This window comes from Pundamilia nyererei, unplaced genomic scaffold (genome assembly GCF_000239375.1).
Source record: "Pundamilia nyererei isolate P.nyererei 1_Seehausen unplaced genomic scaffold, PunNye1.0 scaffold00062, whole genome shotgun sequence".
NCBI lineage: Eukaryota > Metazoa > Chordata > Actinopteri > Cichliformes > Cichlidae > Pundamilia > Pundamilia nyererei.
The window spans coordinates 661,668-684,325 of NW_005187463.1; the positions used below are offsets into that span (position 1 = coordinate 661,668).

Here is a 22,658-nt window from a genome sequence, read left to right on the forward strand (position 1 = left end):
TATATATATATATATATATATATCATTACATCGCAGAATAGCTTAAGAAACAAAACACCAGTACCTTAAGGAAATTCTTCAGTGCGTCTTCAACTGTGGCGCTTGGTGGTTCTCCAAACAGAGTTGAAGCAACTTTCCTCTCAATCCACGATAACTGAGACACCTGAAAACAAACATCACCAATCAGAAGAAAATTGGCCACCTTGGCTTAACATTAATGGATGAGAGGGGTAATGCTACAGTCAAAGGCATCAAGTCAGTGATGAAATAGTAACAAGTTGGAGTCAGTCTAATTTCAGTTTGCAGCTGAATTGGTTGAATTAATCTTTACATGTAATCTGTTTACGACATGACGATTAAATGGGATAAAATGGCAAATCTTTGCCACTATTCTAACAACTCATCTGCATAATGTCTCTTTGCAATAGGGGACTGAACTCTTGTTGCCAGCATGTTGTATTCTAGTTATATTTCTATGCAAAAGCAGGGTTTTTGTGGGCCGCTCTTATTTTGCAGCAATTGTGTCACTATTTGTGGATGAATTTCTGAAGTTCTGTTTCATACCTATCAGCATCACCGCCCCTTGTAGCTGATATTTAAAAGCCTATTTTCTGACAGTGAATGAAAATTAAAGAACTGTTGTGAATAACAAAGACAATTAAACTTTCACAAACTTTCACACATCCTCCGACTTTTGACATAAAAAACAAACAAATAAACCCCCCAAAGAATTAGGTCTAGGTACAAACTTCTAAAGAACACTTAGTAATGTACGTATATATGTATACATGTGAGCCAATATTTGTAACTTTGACCCTATGTGGATCATTGAAATCTAGAATAAAGTCATACTTGTGCACACAATTCTTAATTTTTAGACTTATTAAAGACGAATGTTGTAAAATCTAGAGAAAGAACAGTTCTAAGAAATCATTAAAAGCCCAAAATGACCCTGACATTCATGCCAGTGATGATTGTATGTAAACGTATGACCACAGCTGTATTGCTGCCATCTCTTGAGCTGTTTAGGTAATGTTGATGTTCAGTATGTGACATCCAAAACACCCTGGATAATGTATAAAACAGCAGCATCTCAGACCAAAACAAATGGTCTCATTTGACTCTGATATACACAACATGTAATAGAAATGACATCTCTGAACAAATATGAAGAAATGTAACAGTTAAAACATAGATTAAAATAATCTGCACCCATTTACCAGCAGGACTGGTTACATATCATTTTTCAGAACTCTTACAGCCAACTTCCTGTTATTTTACTAGTATTTCCATGACAACGGGCACCCCCGTCCACTTCTGCTCTGCTACTGACACCTTTTGCAGAAGAATGTCACCAGCCAGCAGCAGCTTGAGCCTCACACAGTCATCAGAGCCGTATCTAACTCCAGGTGTAGAATTGCTCTGGCAACATCAGGAAATTTCAAACAGAGATGCAGGCTGAATGTGAACAGTAGGTCATTGTTTAACATGAATGCCCCGTAGACAGCCCGTAAAATACAACCCCTGAAAATATCAGGTGTTATGAGCAGCTCATAAAACAACAGGAACCGTCAAAAGCAGAACGTCTGGAAATTTCGATCTAAACAACAGCAATTCATCATGTTACGTGCGTTTCTGAAAAGACTAGACAGTTACAGAAACAATCACGTGCTGCATCCCAAATGACTGCAGCTACTGAGCGAACACGAGCCAAACAAACAGGATGAAATTATCTCCCTGGTACAATCTGATTTAAAGCTAACAATGGATGGTGTTAACCTCCCATAGCGCTCTCTGTGAATATCGCAAAGGGAAAAACAAACCTTGAGGAAACCTAAACAGTGGAAATGAATGAGGGGAAACCGTGGGTGGGTTAGCATAGGGAGGTGGGAGGTCACGCAGACACGCTAGCCTTCATAAATGTACATCATGTTGAGCAGAGATAGAGATGTGCTGTACTGGTCACATACAGCGTAGCACCAGCGGCCCAGAAGGTAGTAGGACAGCGGGTCCTGCGGCTTCAGCTCAATGGCTTTATCCAGATGATCCTGAGAAGAGAAGCAGACAGACAGAGAGAAGATTTTCACTGTTGATTCATAGCACAGCTGCACCGCCTTCTGTTCTGACCTGATCTGTCCTGCTTCACCAACCCACAAGTATTTCACAAACACCTCTCACACACGCGATCTAGTCGAGCTACCGCACACTCCTGGCTGTCACGCACCCTCCCTCGTTCTTTCCATTCTTCTTCTGTTTTTTTTTTTTTAATATCTTCCCTCTCCAGGGCTCTATCTCTCGCTTTCACCTGTCAAAGAGTTTTGAGGGCAAACAGTGTTTGCTAGAGGCTGCTGACAGAAGATAAAATGCTACGTGCTGCTGTTCCACACTCTGATGCAACTTAATGACTGTAGGAGGGTCTTATTGGCTTAAACTGTGAAAATGACCATTCCTCTTTAGCCTAAGCACATGGAGAATGCAATGCCCAATATGCATAAATAGATGTAAAATGCATTGTTTGCATTATATTATTATTTGACCATTCCAAGAATTTGCAAGGTCAAAACTAGCTCTCCGTTCACATGCCTTACCTTAAAGACGTATCCGTTCTTTATCTTGTTTTGGATGGTGTCATATTCGGCCATAATTCCACACATGATGGCATACCTGTGGGGAGACACTGCTATTAGAGGTTCAGGCCATCCTACTCTTAAACAAGCTATGTGAAGAAACACCCCAAATAATCCTAAACAAACAAATCGTACCAATCAGCAAATTAATATTTAATGTTTTCAAGCCTGTATGATATCATAAAGGGTTCAAGGAACTGAAGTTGCAGGAACCGTATTGGCAATTCTTCTAACCCTTCTGCTTATTTATTATTTGGCACCAAATTTGTTGTGTGCAATAAAAACCTTTGAGTTCTGGAAACATGAAAGTTCATGAAGTGCTTCCAGGTCATCCAACACTCAGACCCAAAAACTTGAGGTGGTGCTGAAATAAGTTTTACAATTACATTCTACCCTTATAAATATATAAATGGAATGAAAACAGCCACATCCTAGGATCCAAACTGCATATTTTTATTAATTATATTCTGTATTTGTTTTTATTGCGTAAACCATCCATGCAACTGGGACATTTGTCACACCACTGTGCTATAACACTGCAACTTGAGCCTTGGCTCTCTGTGTTTGGTGCTTCTTCAGGCATAGTACAAGTTTCTAAACAACAGAGGGGCCATGACTAAATTCAGGTGTAAAATGTAGTTATTGTTGTAAAGGTTGTGTGGTTTATTTGCAGCAAAACTCAGTTTCTATCTATATTTTTTACCAGATTGAAAGCAAACTAGCCTTAAAAGGAAAACCTAACCTCTAACATCTTTAGCTTTTCACACAATTTGGATTTTAAGCAAAACAACGACAGCATCAGGCATTCTCGGTTCCCCGGTTCTGACAAAACAGAAGTTAAACAATGATAATTTGCAGGGGGCGGTGAGAAGCACAGAGATGGTCAGCAGCACCTCACAGTCACACCACCTTTTCTTTGGGTCACTAACAACCAAAGGGCCTCCAAAAAACCCACCATACTCAGTGGTCTGTGGAAAGCCTCCTCATTAGACAGCACCAGCAAAGATAAGCTGCTCCACCTTATTCCCCCGCTCTCTAATTAATACACTGGCCTTGGACCAGTGGGCAGGTGGAAGCGAAACAAAGGGCGATTTCAGCTCTGGGATCTGTAAGTCAGCATGACGCCGAGGGTTCGGAGAGGAGAGGAGTGAGCTGATCAAAGCCTTTTCACTGCACGGCTGCTTTAATCCTGCTGGTACTCTGTCAAACACCACCGAGCAACATAAACACCTTGTTATATGAAGGATCAGTGTGTGCAAAGGTCATCTGACAGCGTCGCCTGACACGGTGGCGGTGATGGGAGATGGAATCTACAACTGTACGTGTGTACTACAGTGTCTGGTATGTGTGAGTAGATTTTTTTAGCACAGTATAATGAAATGATGGGGGCTATGAAGTAAACTGCAGAGTATACTACACGATTAGCAGGTAATTACTAAATTAAGATCATGACGGCAGAAAGATTAATCTTATGAGCAAAGGAGGAGATTTCATTCAGCTGAGAATGTTCCAACTATTATCTGATCCGTATCTGATGAAAATAAATTCACAATCATTGTGGTTATGGTTGGATGAAACATCATAAAACATGAATCTTCACACGAACTACTCACACTTACTGGAAAATTGTCAGAGATGAGACACACGTTAATCACATCACTTTTAAATGCTTTAAATTGGCCAAACACGGGCAGATGTAACTTTAAACAAAAAAGACGTGTTTATTTTTCTTAAGTGGAGCAGGGTGTGCCCATGCGCCCACTGGTTGGCGCTTGATGAGTGGAGCGCTCTACAACATCAGAGGAGCAGAGATGCTATCTGTCTGCAGTTGTGCTGCCTGGCTTCCAATGAAAACACACAGCTGGATGTAAATGCTTTGAGCAAATCTTTGACTGGCAACTAAATATCTGCAGATAGGAAACCAAGCCACGACACAGTTGGTTTGCACGTGACCGTTTCACTTAAAAAAAAAAAAAAAGTAAATTAGTAGTTAAAAGCTGCTCACAGTATTTAATGGTTCACTGTTAGCAAAGAGTTAAAGCAAAAGTTTTTCGTTGGACATTGGCTGCTTTTATAGTCACTTCCAGTCCGCTCTTTATAACTGACCATTTTTTTCTCCCTTGCTTTTTAAGATGCTCAACGGTGACCTATGAATCGTTCAGGCACAAAAAAAAGGAATAACCCAGTGTTGAGTCTACAGATAACAGACAACTTAGCAGAGAACAATTTTAAATTGCATCTTTAGGCACTTTGTTTCTACCATCCTGTTGCAAAAACAATGAATTTGTTCCAATTTCTTTAGCTGATCATCTATAAAAATGTTTGACAGGCTTAGGATATTTATTTTACACCATTAAGATGATTCTCAAAGGGGTATTACCTGAAAACTAAACAGTAACTCAAAGCCATGTCCTTAAGAACTGGGAGACACTGACACAGGGCCTGAGAGAGCCATCTGGCCCTTCATTTTATCCATCTACTGTTGACTGAAGCCGTATCAATAAAGGTCTCACAGGAGAAGCAGCGTTCAAAGAGTGATTCTTAAGGAAAGGAAACACGGAGCAAAGGTTGAACGACGGTTAATCAAACAATAACTTGTCTTAAAATCAGTTGCAACATGTTTTATGGAGTGATGAATCCAAATATGACGTTTTTGGTTCAAATTGTAACCAGAATAGATTGAGATGGTCAGCTCGAAAACATAGTGGAGGCTCTGGCATGGACTACATTATTGACAAATTTTCATCCACAATGCACAATGATTGCTTAATTTTCCACATGACAATGATCCCAAACAGAACAAAAAGGCAACCAACAAGACAGAGCTTTGAATGTCCTGTAAGAAATATGGAGTACTATTCCTGAAAACTACTTGAAGTACTGAAAAATAAAGGTGTGTGTGCTATGTGTGTAGATTGTTCCTGTATAAAATGTCTCAAATCTCTTGAATGGATTAAATAAATTCAACAATTTGATATTTTTTGTAACTTTATAAATAGAATGTCATTGCTTCAGCGTCTCAACATGAGGATTAGCTGTTTTGGTGTTTGTTACCCAATCTCTGTAAATTAAATTCTGCTGTGATTAAACTATAAAGCAATGTTTTGACATTGTGGCAGTAATTTTTGAAATACTTTTAGACAATAATAATTAACCATGAAAATCTATCTACAAATACGTACATCAAAAGTCCAATGGGCTCTAATGACATACATGCATTATGTACGTGTTGCAATATGCTGATGTGATTAAATGCAATAAATCTAAACAGTAACAACACAAGGAGACCAAATACAACCAAAGAAGAGCAACTAAGCTCAATTATTTCCCAGGTGACAGCTGTGGGAAAGATTGCCCAACATTCAGATTACTGCAAAGACATATTTTAGCCTCCCACTCAATGATTAACACCAACATTCAGCATGAAGCAATTCAAACAGTGTTTACTAACACATGTTCCCCAAGAAAAGATTTGGTAGAGTAGCTAATTATTGGACCATTATTGGACCAGCAGCTGGACTGTGGGAAGTAAGCAGATGTCTGTCTGGGTTAGAATCTGCAAACACCATACAGGAGATCAAGTGTGGCATTTTGGGGTTTATTGTCACTCTTTGAAAACAGGATTGAAATGCACCAGATCCTCAGTGGAGTGTGGGCAGAGGGTAAGTGGAGGGAGTGTATGAGGAAATTAGATGCGAAGGTGTACAAAGGTGCGTTTGCCCTTAGGGCCTACCTGCTGTTGTTTATCCTTTCATTTTTACTGATAGTTGAAATTCTATCTCATATTTGAGTCTCTAAGGCGAGAAAAGAAAAAGGAATCAGGAAAGAGTACAATAACAGGAGGACAGAGCTCTTAATTGTGCAAGGTCAGCCTACGTTGTTAACAGACTCAATGATATCACCGACTATATTTGTCAAAAAGCCCCAAGTCTCAGCTGCATGGAAGAAGCAGCAGATTGACTTTCACATCCAAACACACAGAGCTCATTGAACTTTACACCATCAGGCACCTGTTCAGACTAAAAGCTGTACAGAAACAGGAGGAGAAACTTGAGGAATTTCGGCTAACCTGTGTGAGAGTATGCGAGTTTGCTCAAGACAAAATTAGTTGATTTTGTTTTTCTATGTGTGGGAGACGAAATTCATGGCACGATAAGTGTTCCAACGGTGTACAAAGAGGTGTGACGTTTAAGCAGACACAGGCTTTCCAAGGCTGCTGGGAACACAGCACAGTGCTGCCACTAATTATGAGGCACGTGTTTAAAATTAGGGTTGTCATTGCAAAGTTCAAAGTTACTCCATCCTCCTGTCCTCTTCTGTCTCCCTGCTTAATCCGTGGGTCTTTGTATCATCAGTGAGGCTCTAAAGTCGGGGATTTACTTTGGATCAATGAAAATGCACCTATATACAAAGCCAGAGATACAAGAATGCCATCACGCCTCCCGTCAGTCAGATTACACAAACCGGCCTCCACGCTCAATGTCCCCAAAGCCCCACACGTATGCGTATGCATTCATCTAATGTCATACACGTGGTCAATACATTAGCCCTGTAAATAGACACAATAGCTATAGACTGAGTGCTTTTGAAAACTGAAACCTGGGAGAGGAGAAATTGAAGTATTAAGAGTTGACATGGACATAAAATTTATTTTAGCAGCTCACAGTGCGGAGTACACTGGTAGTATGCAGGGGTAGAGGTGCTCTTTGAATAAGTTAAGTGCCTCTACACACATCCAACTTCAAAAGAGTCCTTATTCACCTTCTACTCAGAAAGACTGCATGACATAATGGGAAAGTATGTGTAATCTCTCCTAAGGTGACCACTGTTACCTCATCACTTAAAGCCTTAAACAACCATAAAACCCCAGAGAGGATGTGTTTTGTTCTTGTATGAGGTCCTACTGTCTCCAAACTTTGGTTAGTTATTATTTTTTAACAATAGTTTTAAATAAGGAAGTCATTTTTTTTTTGTTTTTAGTATAATGCTTGTTTTTGATGGAGGTGTAATGATGACGTCAACATCAACGTTATCAAACGTAGACACATAAAATGAGGTTTCTTGATTTCTTTTTTTAAAACAGAATGTTGTTTCTTAATTTTTTAACAATATTATTCAATTCATTCCAATTTTATTTATATTGTGCCAAATCACAACAACAGTTGCCTCAAGGTGCTTTTAGAGTATAGCTACTATAGTAAGGTCATAACTTTAGCATTAACTTTATTCTACATAACCACATGTAAACATACACACAATGAAGACCCTTTGATCTATAACTTGTTACCGACATATTCCTAACTACATTTGCTTATATACCAATATTTGCTAGCAATTTGCGAGCAACAGATATGGTTGATACACTGGTCATTCGTCATTTCATTACTGTCAGTCTCACTGCTTTAAAAAAAAATGAAAACAAAACAGAAACACAAAACAGTGCTTCACTGAAACTGTGAACCAAGCTGAAACAGAAAACTAAGAGTTCAGTAAAGTTTTTCAAGTATTTCTGCAGAATGTGTCATCTCTCTTAACTCTTGGCACAATCAGTCAACGCATCATTAAAAGGCAGACCAAGCTTCCAGGTTGGATTTACTTGTCATGCCGTTTGTACCAGGTAACAAAAATCGGGAGTTTCCCTAGAAGAAGAAGAAATACTGAAGCATGCCAGCAGGTGTGACATCATTTAAGGTGGGTGACACTGACAACAGTAAGGATTTGCTTACCTCATTAATTGAAACTTTAAACATAACACAGCAAATTGTAATTTTTTTGCGTTAGATCTATTTTGATCTGGTATCATTCAGAGTATACAGTATTGGCTGGGCGTAATGAATGAAGTAACATAACGGGTGGGGTCCTATAAGGAGTAGTTCTGACTATGGCAGTCCAAACATTTCAAAAGCTTGACCAAAAAAGACAACACCCATCTATTGAAGATGAGACAACCAGAAGATACTGCTTATTATCCACGTGTTAGCTGTGTAATGGATTCAGTATGTGTCCAAGTCTTGGTCATGATGGAGACAAGTGCTGAAAAGTAAAAGGCTTGGAAGATTTTTTTGGCAAAAAATATTCAGTTATGTTTTTAAATAGTTTGAATTTGAATATACAAATATTTAACTTGAGCATCTTGACATTTTCACTAAATTCACACAAGAATCCAATAGAAATTTGCAGCAACATTTACTTTGCATTTACGTTGGAGAATTCTCCTCGCGTTGCCGTGCGTACTTTATCTGAAAGGTAAGAATGTCAAATCTTGTCATAAGAAACTGTTTTTCTCCAAGTGACAGTGGATATTTTCTAAGGCTTTGATGCAAGTGAGAAAGGCTACTTTAGTGTCCATTAAACCTTGATCACGTTTCTCAAAATAATGTCTTTTAATGACCTTGTAGTACCATATCACCCCATTAGAGCACTTCGCTCTTGCTCTGCAGGCCTACTTGTTGTTCCTAGAGTATTTAAAAGTAGAATGGGAGGGAGAGCCTTCAGTTTTCAGGCCCCTCTTCTATGGAACCAGCTTCCAGTTTGGATTCGGGAGACAGACACTATCTCTACTTTTAAGATTAGGCTTAAAACTTTCCTTTTTGCTAAAGCATATAGTTAGGGCTGGACCAGGTGACCCTGAATCCTCCCTTAGTTATGCTGCAATAAGCGTAGGCTGCTGGGGGATTCCCATGATGCATTGAGTTTTTCCTTTCCAGTCATCTTTCTCACTCACTATGTGTTAATAGACCTCTCTGCACTGAATCACACTTGTTATTAATCTCTGTCTCTCTTCCACAGCATGTCTTTATCCTGTCTTCCTTCTCTCACCCCAACCGGTCGCAGCAGATGGCCCCGCCCCTCCCTGAGCCTGGTTCTGCCGGAGGTTTCTTCCTGTTAAAAGGGAGTTTTTCCTTCCCACTGTTGCCAAAGTGCTTGACAACAGGGGGTCATATGATTGTTGGGTTTTTCACTGTATGTATTATTGTAGGATCTACTGTACAATATAAAGCACCTTGAGGTGACTGTTGTTGTGATTTGGCGCTGTATAAATAAAATTGAATTGGAATTGAATTATATCATGAGCAGTAAAAGATACAGTAAAGGTAACAAAATTGTTTATGTTGTCCGTTTTTGAATAATCTTCAAGTTCCCTACAATAAATGTTATGTAGTAAAGAATACTAGGGATTCACAGGCTGGTGAGCATGAACGGTTCTTCGACAGATCGGATTAAAACGGCCTGGGAACAAGATTTAAATCAGTCCCTGTCTATGGATACATGGGACTTAATACTGAAATTAGTTAATTCCACGTCCCTATGTGCCCGCCACTGTCTTTTCCTCCCTTGTAGCTAGACGTGCAATCCTACTAAGATGGAGGGGTGCCCCTTTGCCCACCTGGGCTCAGTGGCTGAGGGACCTTATGTACTATCTGAGCCTTGAAAAGATCCGGTATGCGATTAGCAACAATATTTTTCCAGCCTCCAGGCTACAAACCCGACTTCCAGCATTGCTCAGTAAATCCTCCCCCCTTCTTCTTCTTTTTATTTATTTACTTATTTATTTATTTATTGTTAGTTGTTTGTGTGTTTTTCTTATTTTGTTCTTGATGTATCTGCAATGTTGTTTTTATTTGTTTGCTTCTTTTTTCTTGCTTTGTTTTTTTGTTTTTTTCCTTCCTGGTCTGAGGGATAGGGGTTCTAAGTGTTGTGGGTAGGGGATAAACTGCTGGAAGCAACTATAAGACATGTGAGTGTGTCATTGCAATGTGTCATTAATCTGTATTCTGATATTTCAGTTTTAACAGTCACTGTGAAACCTGCTTGTTTGGTGTTTGACAATTCTGCGTGTACTTGCTTTTCTTTGTTGCTTCAACTCAATAAAAATATCTTTGAGAAAAAAGAATACTAGGGATTCAAAACATTTTCTTCCATGATCCAAACTTAATTTCCTGATGGAGAAATCATGTCATTTAGAACTGCTGTCAAGGGGAAAGACAAAGTCCTTCGAAGTAAACTAGACAGTTGACTAGTTATTCATTTCAGTGAGCCACTGGCTCGATGTTTCGGTTAGACTTTTGAATCATTTTACCACTTAGAGTAGACCAAGCAATTTGTCCCTTTCTAATCATGATGCCCTATTACACTACCTGGAATACTGTTGGCTGCAATAGACACACCCCACCGTGAAGCATATTTGGCCTAGAAAAGCCAGGGTAGGTGTATTTAGAGACATAATTTATGTGATATGCCATGCAAACTGCAGATACAACAAAGCAGGTTTGTTTAGACAGTCCCCCTCACCCAACCTGCTCGACTGTCACTCATAGATGCAAGGGTGACAGGAGTTTACTGGCAGCCATTTATAAATCCACTGCAATTTCAATAACGATTTGGGCTTTCAATTTTCAGTTGTGCCTACACTGTTTATCACTTTTACATCTTTGACTTCCAGGTAAATCGCAATCAATCAATTTAAACACCTTAAATGAGGTCACACGGCAGAAAAAGGTCCAAAAAGACATTCTTTCACTGGTATGTAAAGTCTATAAGTAGTTTCAGTGGCTGAGCAGAAACTGAGTGGCAGCCTGTTTAATCAACATCTGTGAAACTGTGACAAGCTGAACAGCATTCAGGAAAACAGGTGACAAGTTTTCTCACGGCATCAGTACACTAAGTAAACAGTTACCTCAGACATAAACTTCCTTGCAACACTGCCTGGCACCGTCCCCACTCCCTGCCTCCTCCCTTCCCAAAGTGCAGCTTTACCTACTTTGCTCTGTCCGTTCAACTTAGATGCTGTTTATGCTCGGTTTAAGAATCTTACAAATTCCATCAGTGGATACAGGATTAAGAATTAAGGTTTTTTCTTTTTTCAAAGCTGTTCCTCTTAATTAGCTAAACAAACACAGCCTTCTTTTGCACCTGCTGTCTCGAGTGCTGCGGTATGTGCATGAGCTAATGCTAATTATTCCCTAACGAACAGAACAAATAGGACTTCTGGTGCAAGCGGGCAGTTTTCTGTGAGAGAACTTTGTGTGCCTATACATAAAGTAACCACATAATCTCAACTACACTGGACACTCATTTATGAAACGCAAGTACCAGTAAACACTTTAAATTGGAAACGTTTTTTAGAATGGCCTCCATTAAGGACGAGTTTAAAAAAAAAAAAAGAAGCTAGATAAATGTGCTCGCATTTTATTGGAGCTGTGCGCGCGTGTGTTCTGAAGAAATCATAACTGTATCTAGTGCAATTTTCATCTCTCCGTTTCAGCCACAGATTCCATCAGTCAAGTTTTGACATGAGCAGTGTTTCAGATGAGGAATGCATTGGGGCCTGCACAAATACAAACGGGATGCACGCCATCAGGCCCACTATGCAGAGCTAATTAAAAGCAAGGGGATTTTTGCTTGAGTCACAGACTGACTGGGGTGGTGTACAAGTGGAGAGGAGGTATTCCTGATATCCTTTCCTTTAATTTGTCCGGGAATAATCTGTGACTGCCACTTACACTAAGGACCACAGAGGACAAATAATAGTCATTTTGTCTGTTAGCGTCAGATTCAACAAAGGTATCATTAAATTATGCTGATGTTTTGTGACAAGAACATGTAAAATGAAAATAAATGCCTTGGAGCGACCTGTTCAGCAGCACATCCCTAAGCGCTGAATACGTTCGGCTACAAACAATGCATGTACAACTTGCACTGCTGTGAAGCAACTAACAACCTGCAGAAAAAGTTAACTGTTGCAACTTCTGCAGACACGAGTTACTCCACTATAACCGTCAGTCGAACTGAGCCAAGCTTGTGTTTACATTCCTAAATTGGATGAGATGCTATCAGGTGGATGAGGGGCTGATCCGAAGGAAGGAGATGTTTGAGATGTAAGCTACTACTATCTGACAAGCATGCATGCTTTCAAAGGATGCGGCAGTGCTCTGCTGAAGGACACCATTTCACTCGTATTTTACATATTGCAGGGCTGTCTGGTTGGGTGTAAAGCATAAACCAACAAATTCATATTTAAATTGCTTTTTTCATTTACCCGTGTGAGTTTTCTCTTTTCTTGTTCAAGCTGCATTTAGTAGGCTACCCAAAGGAAATGCCTGAGTCAGACGTTCATCTATTCAAACACAGAGGAACAGGCGCTCCAGGGTAACAAGTCACTCAACCCTACTGACACCTCTGATCTGGGGAAAGTACCTGCATTTGTGCTTTCATTTGGTCTCATAGCATTTAACTTAAAATTAGCTGGATTAGAAATCTGCATAACATTGATTCTCACATAATGGGACTTCTCTCATATTCAGGCTAAGCCTCATCTCAAACATCTTTCATTGCGAAAATCAGAAAGAGTTTATTGAACAGAAGAAAGTAGCATTTAAATGATAACAAGTATAAGGAAACGGCTCAAACCTACCACTGATGACTTTCAGCACATGTAGGATTTAAGCTCACTGCTTCCTCGCCAACTTTCTTCCCTGAGAGGAAAGAGAAAAAGACAGATAAACGGATAACGATCCTCTGCTGAAACATAAATCTGACACACACTCTGCAACCTGGACATTCTTGTTCTACGGGACGAAAGAACAGAGACTGGATTAGTACAATCAAGGGGTGTGTTGACTAAGAAAGCACAACAGGATACACATAAATCAAGAAGCATCAATGGGCACTGGATTAAAGCAATAAAACAGAAGTTACATCAAATGCAATCCAGGAAGACAGCTCAGTTTTTAATCCTTCATCACTTAGTGGAATGCGTTTCATTTTGTCCGCTCTATTAATATCTAAAAGAATGTTAAACATGATGCTTTGCTACTTTAAAATTTCAAGGCTTTCACACGTTCAAATGCTTTGAGACAGGTGCCTTAGCAGGAAGCACCTGGCTGGCTCTGATTAGAGGTACAATGATGACAAAGGATTACAGAGAAACAGGTCAGTCCAGTATGAAAACGAAAACAAACAAACAAAAAAACCAAAAAAACAAAACAGCCTCTGTTTGGAAAAATAAAACCCACTGTGGTCAAATGTAAACGATTAAGAATAAAGCAAATTAGGTCAAAGAACAAAGTGTTTGTTATCATTAAGTTAATATGAAAGTATCCTCTTTTTTGAGCGTATTACCTATGTACACAGGACAAAGATGGCAACATAAAAGGACAATTTTCTGAAGTTAACTTCAGACACAAGTATTGTAAATGCTCCTAGGGTCACCTAATCTAGCTCATAGGAGACATTTTGTTGTTACATTTTTTTAATTTATAGATAAAAATACACAAATGTCAGTTTTCATCTGGAACAGTCCAATCGTCAATTGAAAAACTGTCTTTGTTTCATTTAAGTGTACAGTACCATTAGCTCCACTGAGCCTACACTCACCTGCCACCTCATGGATTACACCTTGCTAGTATTGCTGCTTTGTGGCACAGATTCAACAAGATGCTAGAAACATTCCTCACAGGAATCCAGGAAATCCCACAGCCACTCTAATGGACTGAGCTCTGGTTACAGTGGAGGGTATTTTGAAGTCAGTGAACTCTGCCACGTTAGAGAAACCACTAACATCACTGAGATGACACGTTATCCTGCTGAAAGCAGCCATCAGAAGATGCACTTTGGTCATGACGGGATGGACACGGCCAACAACAATACTCAGATAGGTTGTTGCATCACACCACCGCCAACTGCCTGAACCTTTGATACAAGGCAGGATGGATCCAAGATTTTAATGCTGCTGACACCAAATTCTGACACAGCCAATCATTTTGTCAATCTTCTACTGTGTAGTTCTGGTGAGCCTCTGTGAACTGTAGCCTGACCATTCTCTGTTTTCAGACCTAAAGATGGCTGTGTGGAACAATCCCAGTAGATCCGCAGTTTCTGAAATACTCCGACCAGCCTGTGCTACAACAACGACTACACCACATTCAAAATCACCTGCAGTACTCATTCTGATGCTGAGTTTAAACTTCAGCAGGTTGTCTTGATCATGTCTACATTACTGAATGCACTAAGTTACTGATTACCTGATTAGATATCCAGGTTAATGGGCATCTGTACAGATGTACCTAAAAGCAGCCATTGAGTTTGTTAGAATTAGAACCTAGACTTGTTGAAATTAAAAAGATGAGGTACTAGACACCAATGTTTGGGGGTTTACCTTGAACAGAAATTAGAGTAAATGACTAGAATATAACACTATACAAGGATCTTTGCACTGGTCATGGCAGAAGTTGTGACTCAGTGCTGTTTAAAGAACTGAATTTTTCTAGAAGTGTTGTGTCTTAAGCAATATGCTATTATACTGAAGATACATGAACGTGTTGCATGACAGATAAATACCAATCCAGGGCTATGTTTGGTCCAAGCTTGCCAAGCACTCCTGCCAATTCCCTGACATTGCTTAAAACCACATTTGGATTTGGGTATTCCAGATGAGACACTGACTTTTGAGGGTTGGCCAGTGTAACAGTCGGATTTATTATAAGATAACATCTCATATCCAGCGTAGAATGCTAGTCAAACGAGGCATGAAACAAGTTTTAGTAAATTACCAGTCTCTGCGTAGGTCTTCTTCTCCTCCAGAGTCAAGCTGATGTCATGGACGTCACAGTAAGCTCGGGTTAGCCGCCAAAGAAATGTCGAATTTTGTCCAAACTAGAGAAGTACATGAAAGTACACAACTCCATCACACTGTTTTGTATTTATTATGGAGACAAACACGAATTAATGAAATGTATATGCACCTCTTCTCTTTGTTCCAAAAGGATATTAAGACTTTCCCGTTTGTCAGACTCACAGCCCTGATGCAAACGGTCAATCTGCTCAATGAGGAGAGACAACTTGTCCACAGGATGCTCTTGATCCCTCTCTTCTGCATCACTTAGCTCATCCTCCTCTGAGTCTGTCAGCGCAGTCATGTACCTGTAAGTACAAACAAATGGCAAAAGAATGAGGTGCAGCTTCATTTTGCTGTCAGCATGTGCAATTAAACGTTACTGATGTGGATTAGAAAGCTGTGCTGAACGCGTACATGCAGACCACACCGTCTCCATCCTGCTATCAGCAAAGTGCATACGCTAAACTCAAGAAGAATTAATAAACCGCCCTACATGTGAGGTGAACTCACCCCAGCTGAGGAGCTTTTCAGCTCAATCAAAATCCTGTCATCATGAGAATTTTTACAAGCCACTCTGTGCCACATGCTGATTATAAAGAAGCCCTATTCACTGCCTGTTTATGCACTAAAAAAAAAAAAAAAAGGCACCAGGTTTGTTTATATAAGTTGGTCTGTTAATTGTTTAAAAATACTAGCTCTTAAGGAATTCCTAAAGTCTAACTTTAGTTACCTGAAGGCTTTTTCACAAACACAAGGAGACTTGTTTAGCACTGTGAGGCACGCAATGCCTGTGTTAGAAGTTTTATGGTGCCCTTTCAATGGCTGCACACGCACACTGACTCCCTAAGCTAACACTTAAATAGCAATGGCAGAAAAAAAATACCCATATTAAAAAGGCAGATGAAAATGAAAGACAGACAAAGGTAAAAAATATGAAAGGCTTCTATTAAGTGTTGGCAGTGGCTGCATATGCGTCATTGGTGGTTAAGAGAATGTTTTGGGCTGTGAGCCATGGTTCTGAAGGGATGTGTCGGAGCGGGCCTCAGACATAAACCCTGTGGACCCAACAGGTGCCTTGTGCTGCAGGGCTGCTTGCCAGTTCCACCCCATAACACACACACACACACACACACACACACACACACACACACATACACAGCCCTGGGTGCAGTGACTACAGGAGTAATCTGAGGGCATTTGAACTGCAGAGATTTTCCTTAGCCAAGAAAGCAACTGTTGACGATGAAGTGCCACTACAGTAAAAGTCAAGTGCACAAACCAACTTATACACTGAAATTATGGGAGTTTTTCCCACTTTTCAATCAATTTTACTTCAATGAAAATGCTTTTTAACCCCTATCAATATTTTTATACAAACAGTTAAGTGCATGATAGTTTACACTGTAGGAAAGGTGACCAGCTACCGAGGAATATTATATTCCCAGGGATCCCAGAGGCTATGTTGTCGGGGGGCTTTTTCCCCGTGGTAGGCTCTCCCATGGCAAATTGCTCCTGGGTGAGGGACCAGACAAAGAGTGATTCAAAAACCCCAATGAGTGAAAGATCTAGAGAATATCTCACCCTAGCCCGGGATAGGGTTACTGGGGCCCTGCCCTCGGGACAGGTGGGGAAGGTGCCCAAGGGCGAGTGCCTGGGGATGGGCCTTAGTCTAAGACACACCAGGCAGGCACATCCCAAATGAGGGACATGGGCCCACCCTGCAGTAGGCCCGCCACCCGCAGGAGGTGCTGTAGCAGTCTGGTGCAGTGTGTGCTGGGCGGGGGCCAGGGGTGCAAACCCTGGTGGACTGATCCCCAGCTCGAACCCGAGCAGGGTTCTGTTTCTGGACTTCTGTGCAAACCAAAGTTTGTCCACAACGAACACGATTTTGAAATAAGGACACCCAAGGCCACAGGTCGATGACAGATTTTGTAATCGTATCATCAGATCTAAGGCCATATGTTCTGGACACTTGGGTGAAGACAGGTGCCTAAATGTATAGTGAGGGTTACCTTCAACTCTTACCACCATTGACAGCATTCCGAGGGAGAATGGGGACATTGAGTCCGAATAGACCATGTTTAATACCTTAATTGCTGAAGTTTCTCCACTGAGCTGCAGCCACAAGGTGTTTGGTGTCTGTCTTGGTGTTAACCTTTGAACCAGATGGTGGGCACTGAGCCAGTTAAACAACTCCTTGGAGGCATCCACTCCAGGGGATGAAGTTTACCCAGAGTTCTTGAAAGCTCTGGATGTTGTAGGGCTATCTTGGTTGGCAGGAATGAGAATCAGCATCTCCAAGTCGGAGGCCATGGTCCTCAGCTGGAAAAGGGTGGAGTGCCTACTCCAGGTCAGGGACAAGTTACTGCCCCAAGTGAAGGAGTTTTTCCAATTCAATTTTCTTTATATAGCGCCAAATCACAACAACAGTCACCTCAAGGCGCTTTATATTGTAAGGTTTACCCTACAATAATACATACAGTAGAGTTTAAGTATCTTGGGGTCCCACCAAGAGGAAGCCACAGGGCAGACCCAGTACATGTTGGAGAAATTATATCTCCCAGCAGGCCTCTGGGAACACCTAGGTGTTATCCTGGACAAGCTGGAGGAAGTGGCCGTAGAGAGGGAGGTCTGGGCCCAGATAAGAGAAAGAAAGTGGATGGATGGACTATCGCTTTTACCACTGTTATAAATTTGAGAATTGGACTGCATAAAGATTAATCATTTGCCATAATGTCTGGAATCTATGAGCAGGGTTTCTTTCCCGCGAGATGTCTTTAGGAGCGATCATGGCTCAAGAGTTGGCAGTTCGTCTTGTAATCAGAAGGTTGCCGGTTCGAGCCCTGGCTCCGACAGCCTTGGTCGTTGTGTCCTTGGGCAAGACACTTCACCCATTGCCTACTGGTGGTGGTCAGAGGGCCCGATGGCGCCAGTATCCGGCCTCTGCCAGTGCGCCCCAGGGCGCATACAATGCAGCTTGCCATCACCAGTGTGTGAATGTGTGTGTGAATGGGTGGATGACTGAATGTAGTGTAAAGCGCTTTGGGGTCCATAGGGACTAAGTAAAGTGCTATACAGGCCATTTACCATTTAACTTCAGATGCCCCCTCTGCCTTACTTTTTATCATTTGTGAGCGAAATGCATGCACTTGTAACGTGAGTTTTTGCAACAGTGAAAGACCTCTACATCAGAACAGTCTACGGGTGGAGGAGAAAATGAAAAAACACAACCATACAGCAGTATTTATACAGGGACACTAAATGTTGATATTTTATTAAATACATTTAAATAACAGTCATTCAGTCAAATAGTCACAGCCTGACATGAACTGACTGAAATAAATCTCAGAGAGATTGTTGAAGGTTTACAAATAATTGCTGTATAATTTATAAATGCAGACAGATTGCCAACATGTTGTCAGTCTAAATGAACACAACCTGAAGGCCGTCAACTCAGCTGGCTGCCAGCTGGATGCATCTGGTTATAGTCCTATAAAAGAGGAAGGTTCCTTAGCACAAAATTAATAACTGAATGTGAATTTCTGTTAAATGTGAATTGCTCTCTATTTAGTTTATTGCCAACTGTGCTGATATTTATTCCTGAGAAAAAAAAGCATGTCGTATTTTTTGAAATAAGACATGATATTGAAATAAACTGATTGTTTTTAGAACGGAGCATATTTTTCCCCATTTAGTGGATCTGGCTTTTCATGTGTTGCACATAACAAATATCCAAATATCTAAATAAATACATAATAATAAAAATAAAATCAGATATATGTATTAAAACTTGGGTCATTAGAAACATTAGTTAGCACAGTTTAAAACAAGGTTGCAAGAGTGTTTTCAGCAAGGGTAAATCTTATTGCTCCAAAGTCCAAATTTTTAACTACAGGATTGATTTTTATTTTTTTAGCATTAGTCAGGAGTTTAAATAACTGATTCATTGGCTTGTCACATTCAGCAGCTTAGCAGGAAACAGAGAATCTCTGTAACTGCAAAAGAAACCAGACTTTGCCTCATACATATTTTAATCTCCGTTTGTTTTTATACCATCATTTTGAGATTGTAGCAAGGCTTTGGCAGGCTTGCTACAATCTCCCTCTGCACACTAAACCCCAAAGTAAACCCTAATACCTGCAGGCGAAGCTCAAATCATTTATTGGCCAATACATTTCAGCTTAAAAAAATTTGAATGTGGGTGCTTTTGTGTTCTTACTTTTTTTTTTTGGTCTAGCTGCAACACAGCACGCTGCACTAACTTTCACCAAAAAAAAAAAAAGCCTTGCATTTATCTTTAGCCTCACTGCACTAGTCATTCATTCTCTCATTCATTCATCCTTTTGTCTTTTTAATTCATTCAACAGCCCTTTTTCCCTCCCTCACTCCCTCTCGGGTGGAGAGACAGGCAGTGGCGTACTGAGTGATCAACGCATTCCTGTCACGCCATTCCACGGCTCATGAATCACTTGAGTTGAAAGAAAAAGAAGCTAAGAATCTATTTGTCTTACTGTGTGTTTATGTAATGTACATATGTTTGTACAGGAACCATTATTATGTTGGCGGTGTTACTAGCAGCGCATAGCTCTGAAAGAACAAATCTAATTAAGTTTGGGTAAGGGAAAGGACCTCACAAACAAAGACAACAGTATTACAAGAGAGAGAGAGAGAAAGGGAGAGAGACCTTCTGTGACTATAATCATGGTGCAGATTAGTGAAAAACAATGACTGACTTCGATCATAATCTTTGACACCTCGGTATGACCCTGAAAATTGACCATTTGGTCAAAGCATTTAACAGATAACTACCAGATAATGTAGCAAACATGGATAATTATGTATTAGATTTTGCACAGCATCACACAGAATGATAAATGGTAAATGCACTGGTTCTTCTATAGTGCTTTTCTAATACACCTGAGCACCCATTTACAACCATTCATACATGCATTTTTTTTCTATGCTTGAGTCCTTTCTAATTAAAATTCACACACATTCATACGGATACATCCGAAACTAACTTGGGGTAAGTATCTTGGATATTTAGCATGCAGACTGGAGCAGCCAGGGATCAAACCACCGACGTTCTAAGTAGTAGATGCTCTACACCTGAGCTACAGCCACCCCCATATAGCGTGACAATGAGAAAAGTGAATCATGTCTTCACTTTACGATTACATCATTCAGCTCATTCAGATTAAGAGTCCAGCCCAAGTCCAAGTGAAGTGTTACAAAGAGGAATTTATAACAAATAGCTTTACAAGCTTAAATTCATGGAGATTACTGTTATATGGAAACACCTAAAGAAAATAATAATAACAATATACAGGGAAAAAGCAAGTGCTGCATGGCTCTAGAGGTTTATCCAACAGGTGTTTATTAGTAGTGTGAACACAAGCTCAATATAAAAAAAATTAAATTAAAAAGGAATTGCTAAATATAATTGCCAAAAATCATGTAACAAGTTTATTCTTGGTTTGTTTTGCCTGCTGAATTGCTCCAAGAATAAACTTGCGACATGATTTTACCCTAAACAGAGTGGCTCAGCAACCCCTCCTCCTCCTCCCCTTGTTGTTTTTTAAAAAAAAAAGTAGAGCTTTGGTAACACAGCATGGGGTTTCAAACGCTACTAATTGAAAGAAACCCCCTAAAAATGGGTTCATAATTAATTTTATCCAGTCAGTACTGGATCCTGTAAAAAGAGAACTTCTTGCTTTGTAATCAGCACCATGCACAAAGCTGTGAACAACACTGTAACTCCCCATTGCAACGTTAATGGTTCCTGAAGCTTTACTTTCATTTTCAAACAGGCTGTGTGCTCCCTAGGGGAGATCATTCAGTGTGTAGAGCCTAAGGGGGCAAAGAAGGAACCTCTTAATAGAGCTTCCTAATGGCAGTTTCCACGGTTACCGCCTTCAAAACAAAACCCCAGTTACCATCCCAACATCACCGGGCCTAAGAGCATGCAGCTCAGCTTATTCAGAGTCTGGTGACAGGTCCAATGAAAGCCTGCTGTGAAACAATGCCTGACTGACTGGAGCGAATCCAGTTATTTATTCTCCATCCCTCCCCCTAAAAACGCTGATGTCACCTTTCACTTTCCCTACCGACCTACAAGCCAACTGACAGCGTCACTGACTTTCTCAACATGACCCCTGCGTTGTGCTGGAAAAAGATGTGGGTGATAAACAACGCATCATTCATTTCTCACAGTCACAAGATGACACTGCACATTAGTAAAGAATAGAGCCATTCATTCCAGCCACGTTATTTTTATCTCTACTGTGTATCCATAAATAGCACTTCTATTAGGATACGATAAAATGTTGTTCCTGAAATAGCAGATGAATAAACAAGTTTTGAAAGTGGGGATGTACACAGCTGCACATTTGGCATTTAGCTGCAATGTCGCCAAAAGTAAACAGGAAAGAAACGCGTGTATGAGAGTCATCAATGTGACCAATAAACCTGTTAGAAGGTCACAAAGATATTTAAGATAAAATAAATTACAGCAGAGTGTTTGGCAATACACAGTAAATAAGAAACCGAGTATAGAATAAGCAATTTATCCGACAGGTTACTCTTTTTGTGTGTTTTATTACACAACTTCCTGAGTTTGATGTGTTGTGATGGATTGCTTCCATTAGCTGGAAAAGGTTTTTAATCAGCTAGGAAGGATCATAACTCTAGTGACAGAGGATTTGACAGCAGGGTGGCAGCAGCACGTTTCTTGAGAATACCAAATGTTGCTTTGTTCTTGTAGCAAAACAAATAAGAACAGCAAAGAGTAAAGAACACAGCTCAAAGAGCTTTCCAGTGAAAGACATGTAGGCCCATAAAGCCCACAGAGCGAACTGGAAGTCAGTGAATGACTAGATTTGGTAGTTTTAGATATATTCACACTATGATTACATACATAATTGCTGACTTGAAATGATGACTGACCCACAGACTCTGTGCACCTGATTAGTTGTAATAGCTAAAATCACTGTCCTGATCAACCCCTCTCTGCATTATTAATGCTGAAGCAGACTAAAATTAGTACTGGGAAGCAAACTGGAAGAGTATCGGTATTCCAGTTTTTCAAGCTTGACGTGAATTTTTCCAATACTACTTAACCGATGAACAGGAAAATAGACAAAACACCCACTGTGGCTTTTCAAGGGTTTCAACATACAAAATTACTGACTACCAGGAGCGTCATGGAGCAAACTCAGAGGTTCTAATTATATGACACAACAATTATTAGCAAACACTTCACTCTAAAGGAGAAAACAACAAAGCAACATAAATCATTTGACACTAGAGCATGATTAATACAGGATTTTTAATGCCGATAACATTACTGCCCTCTATTGGGCAAACTATACAATGTAATACTCCTTACATAGTTGAAGGGTGTTTCTGTCATTTTT

The 22,658-nt window shown here is 40.2% G+C and overlaps 1 protein-coding gene across 3 annotated transcripts in view; it reads right to left on the bottom strand.

Annotated features, from left to right (window-relative positions):
- The window catches only part of rmdn2 (regulator of microtubule dynamics 2), a 37,644-nt gene that overhangs the window by 4,891 nt on the left and 10,095 nt on the right, over positions 1 to 22,658 (bottom strand). For all 3 annotated transcript variants that reach the window (XM_005735088.1, XM_005735086.1, XM_005735087.1), the window contains exons 3-8: positions 15,371 to 15,548; positions 15,179 to 15,281; positions 13,042 to 13,102; positions 2,589 to 2,664; positions 1,971 to 2,048; positions 65 to 163 (exon numbers count right to left, since the gene is read on the bottom strand). In XM_005735088.1, the coding sequence (XP_005735145.1) occupies positions 65 to 163; positions 1,971 to 2,048; positions 2,589 to 2,664; positions 13,042 to 13,102; positions 15,179 to 15,281; positions 15,371 to 15,548 (595 nt within the window). The remainder of the gene's footprint in view (positions 1 to 64; positions 164 to 1,970; positions 2,049 to 2,588; positions 2,665 to 13,041; positions 13,103 to 15,178; positions 15,282 to 15,370; positions 15,549 to 22,658) is intronic.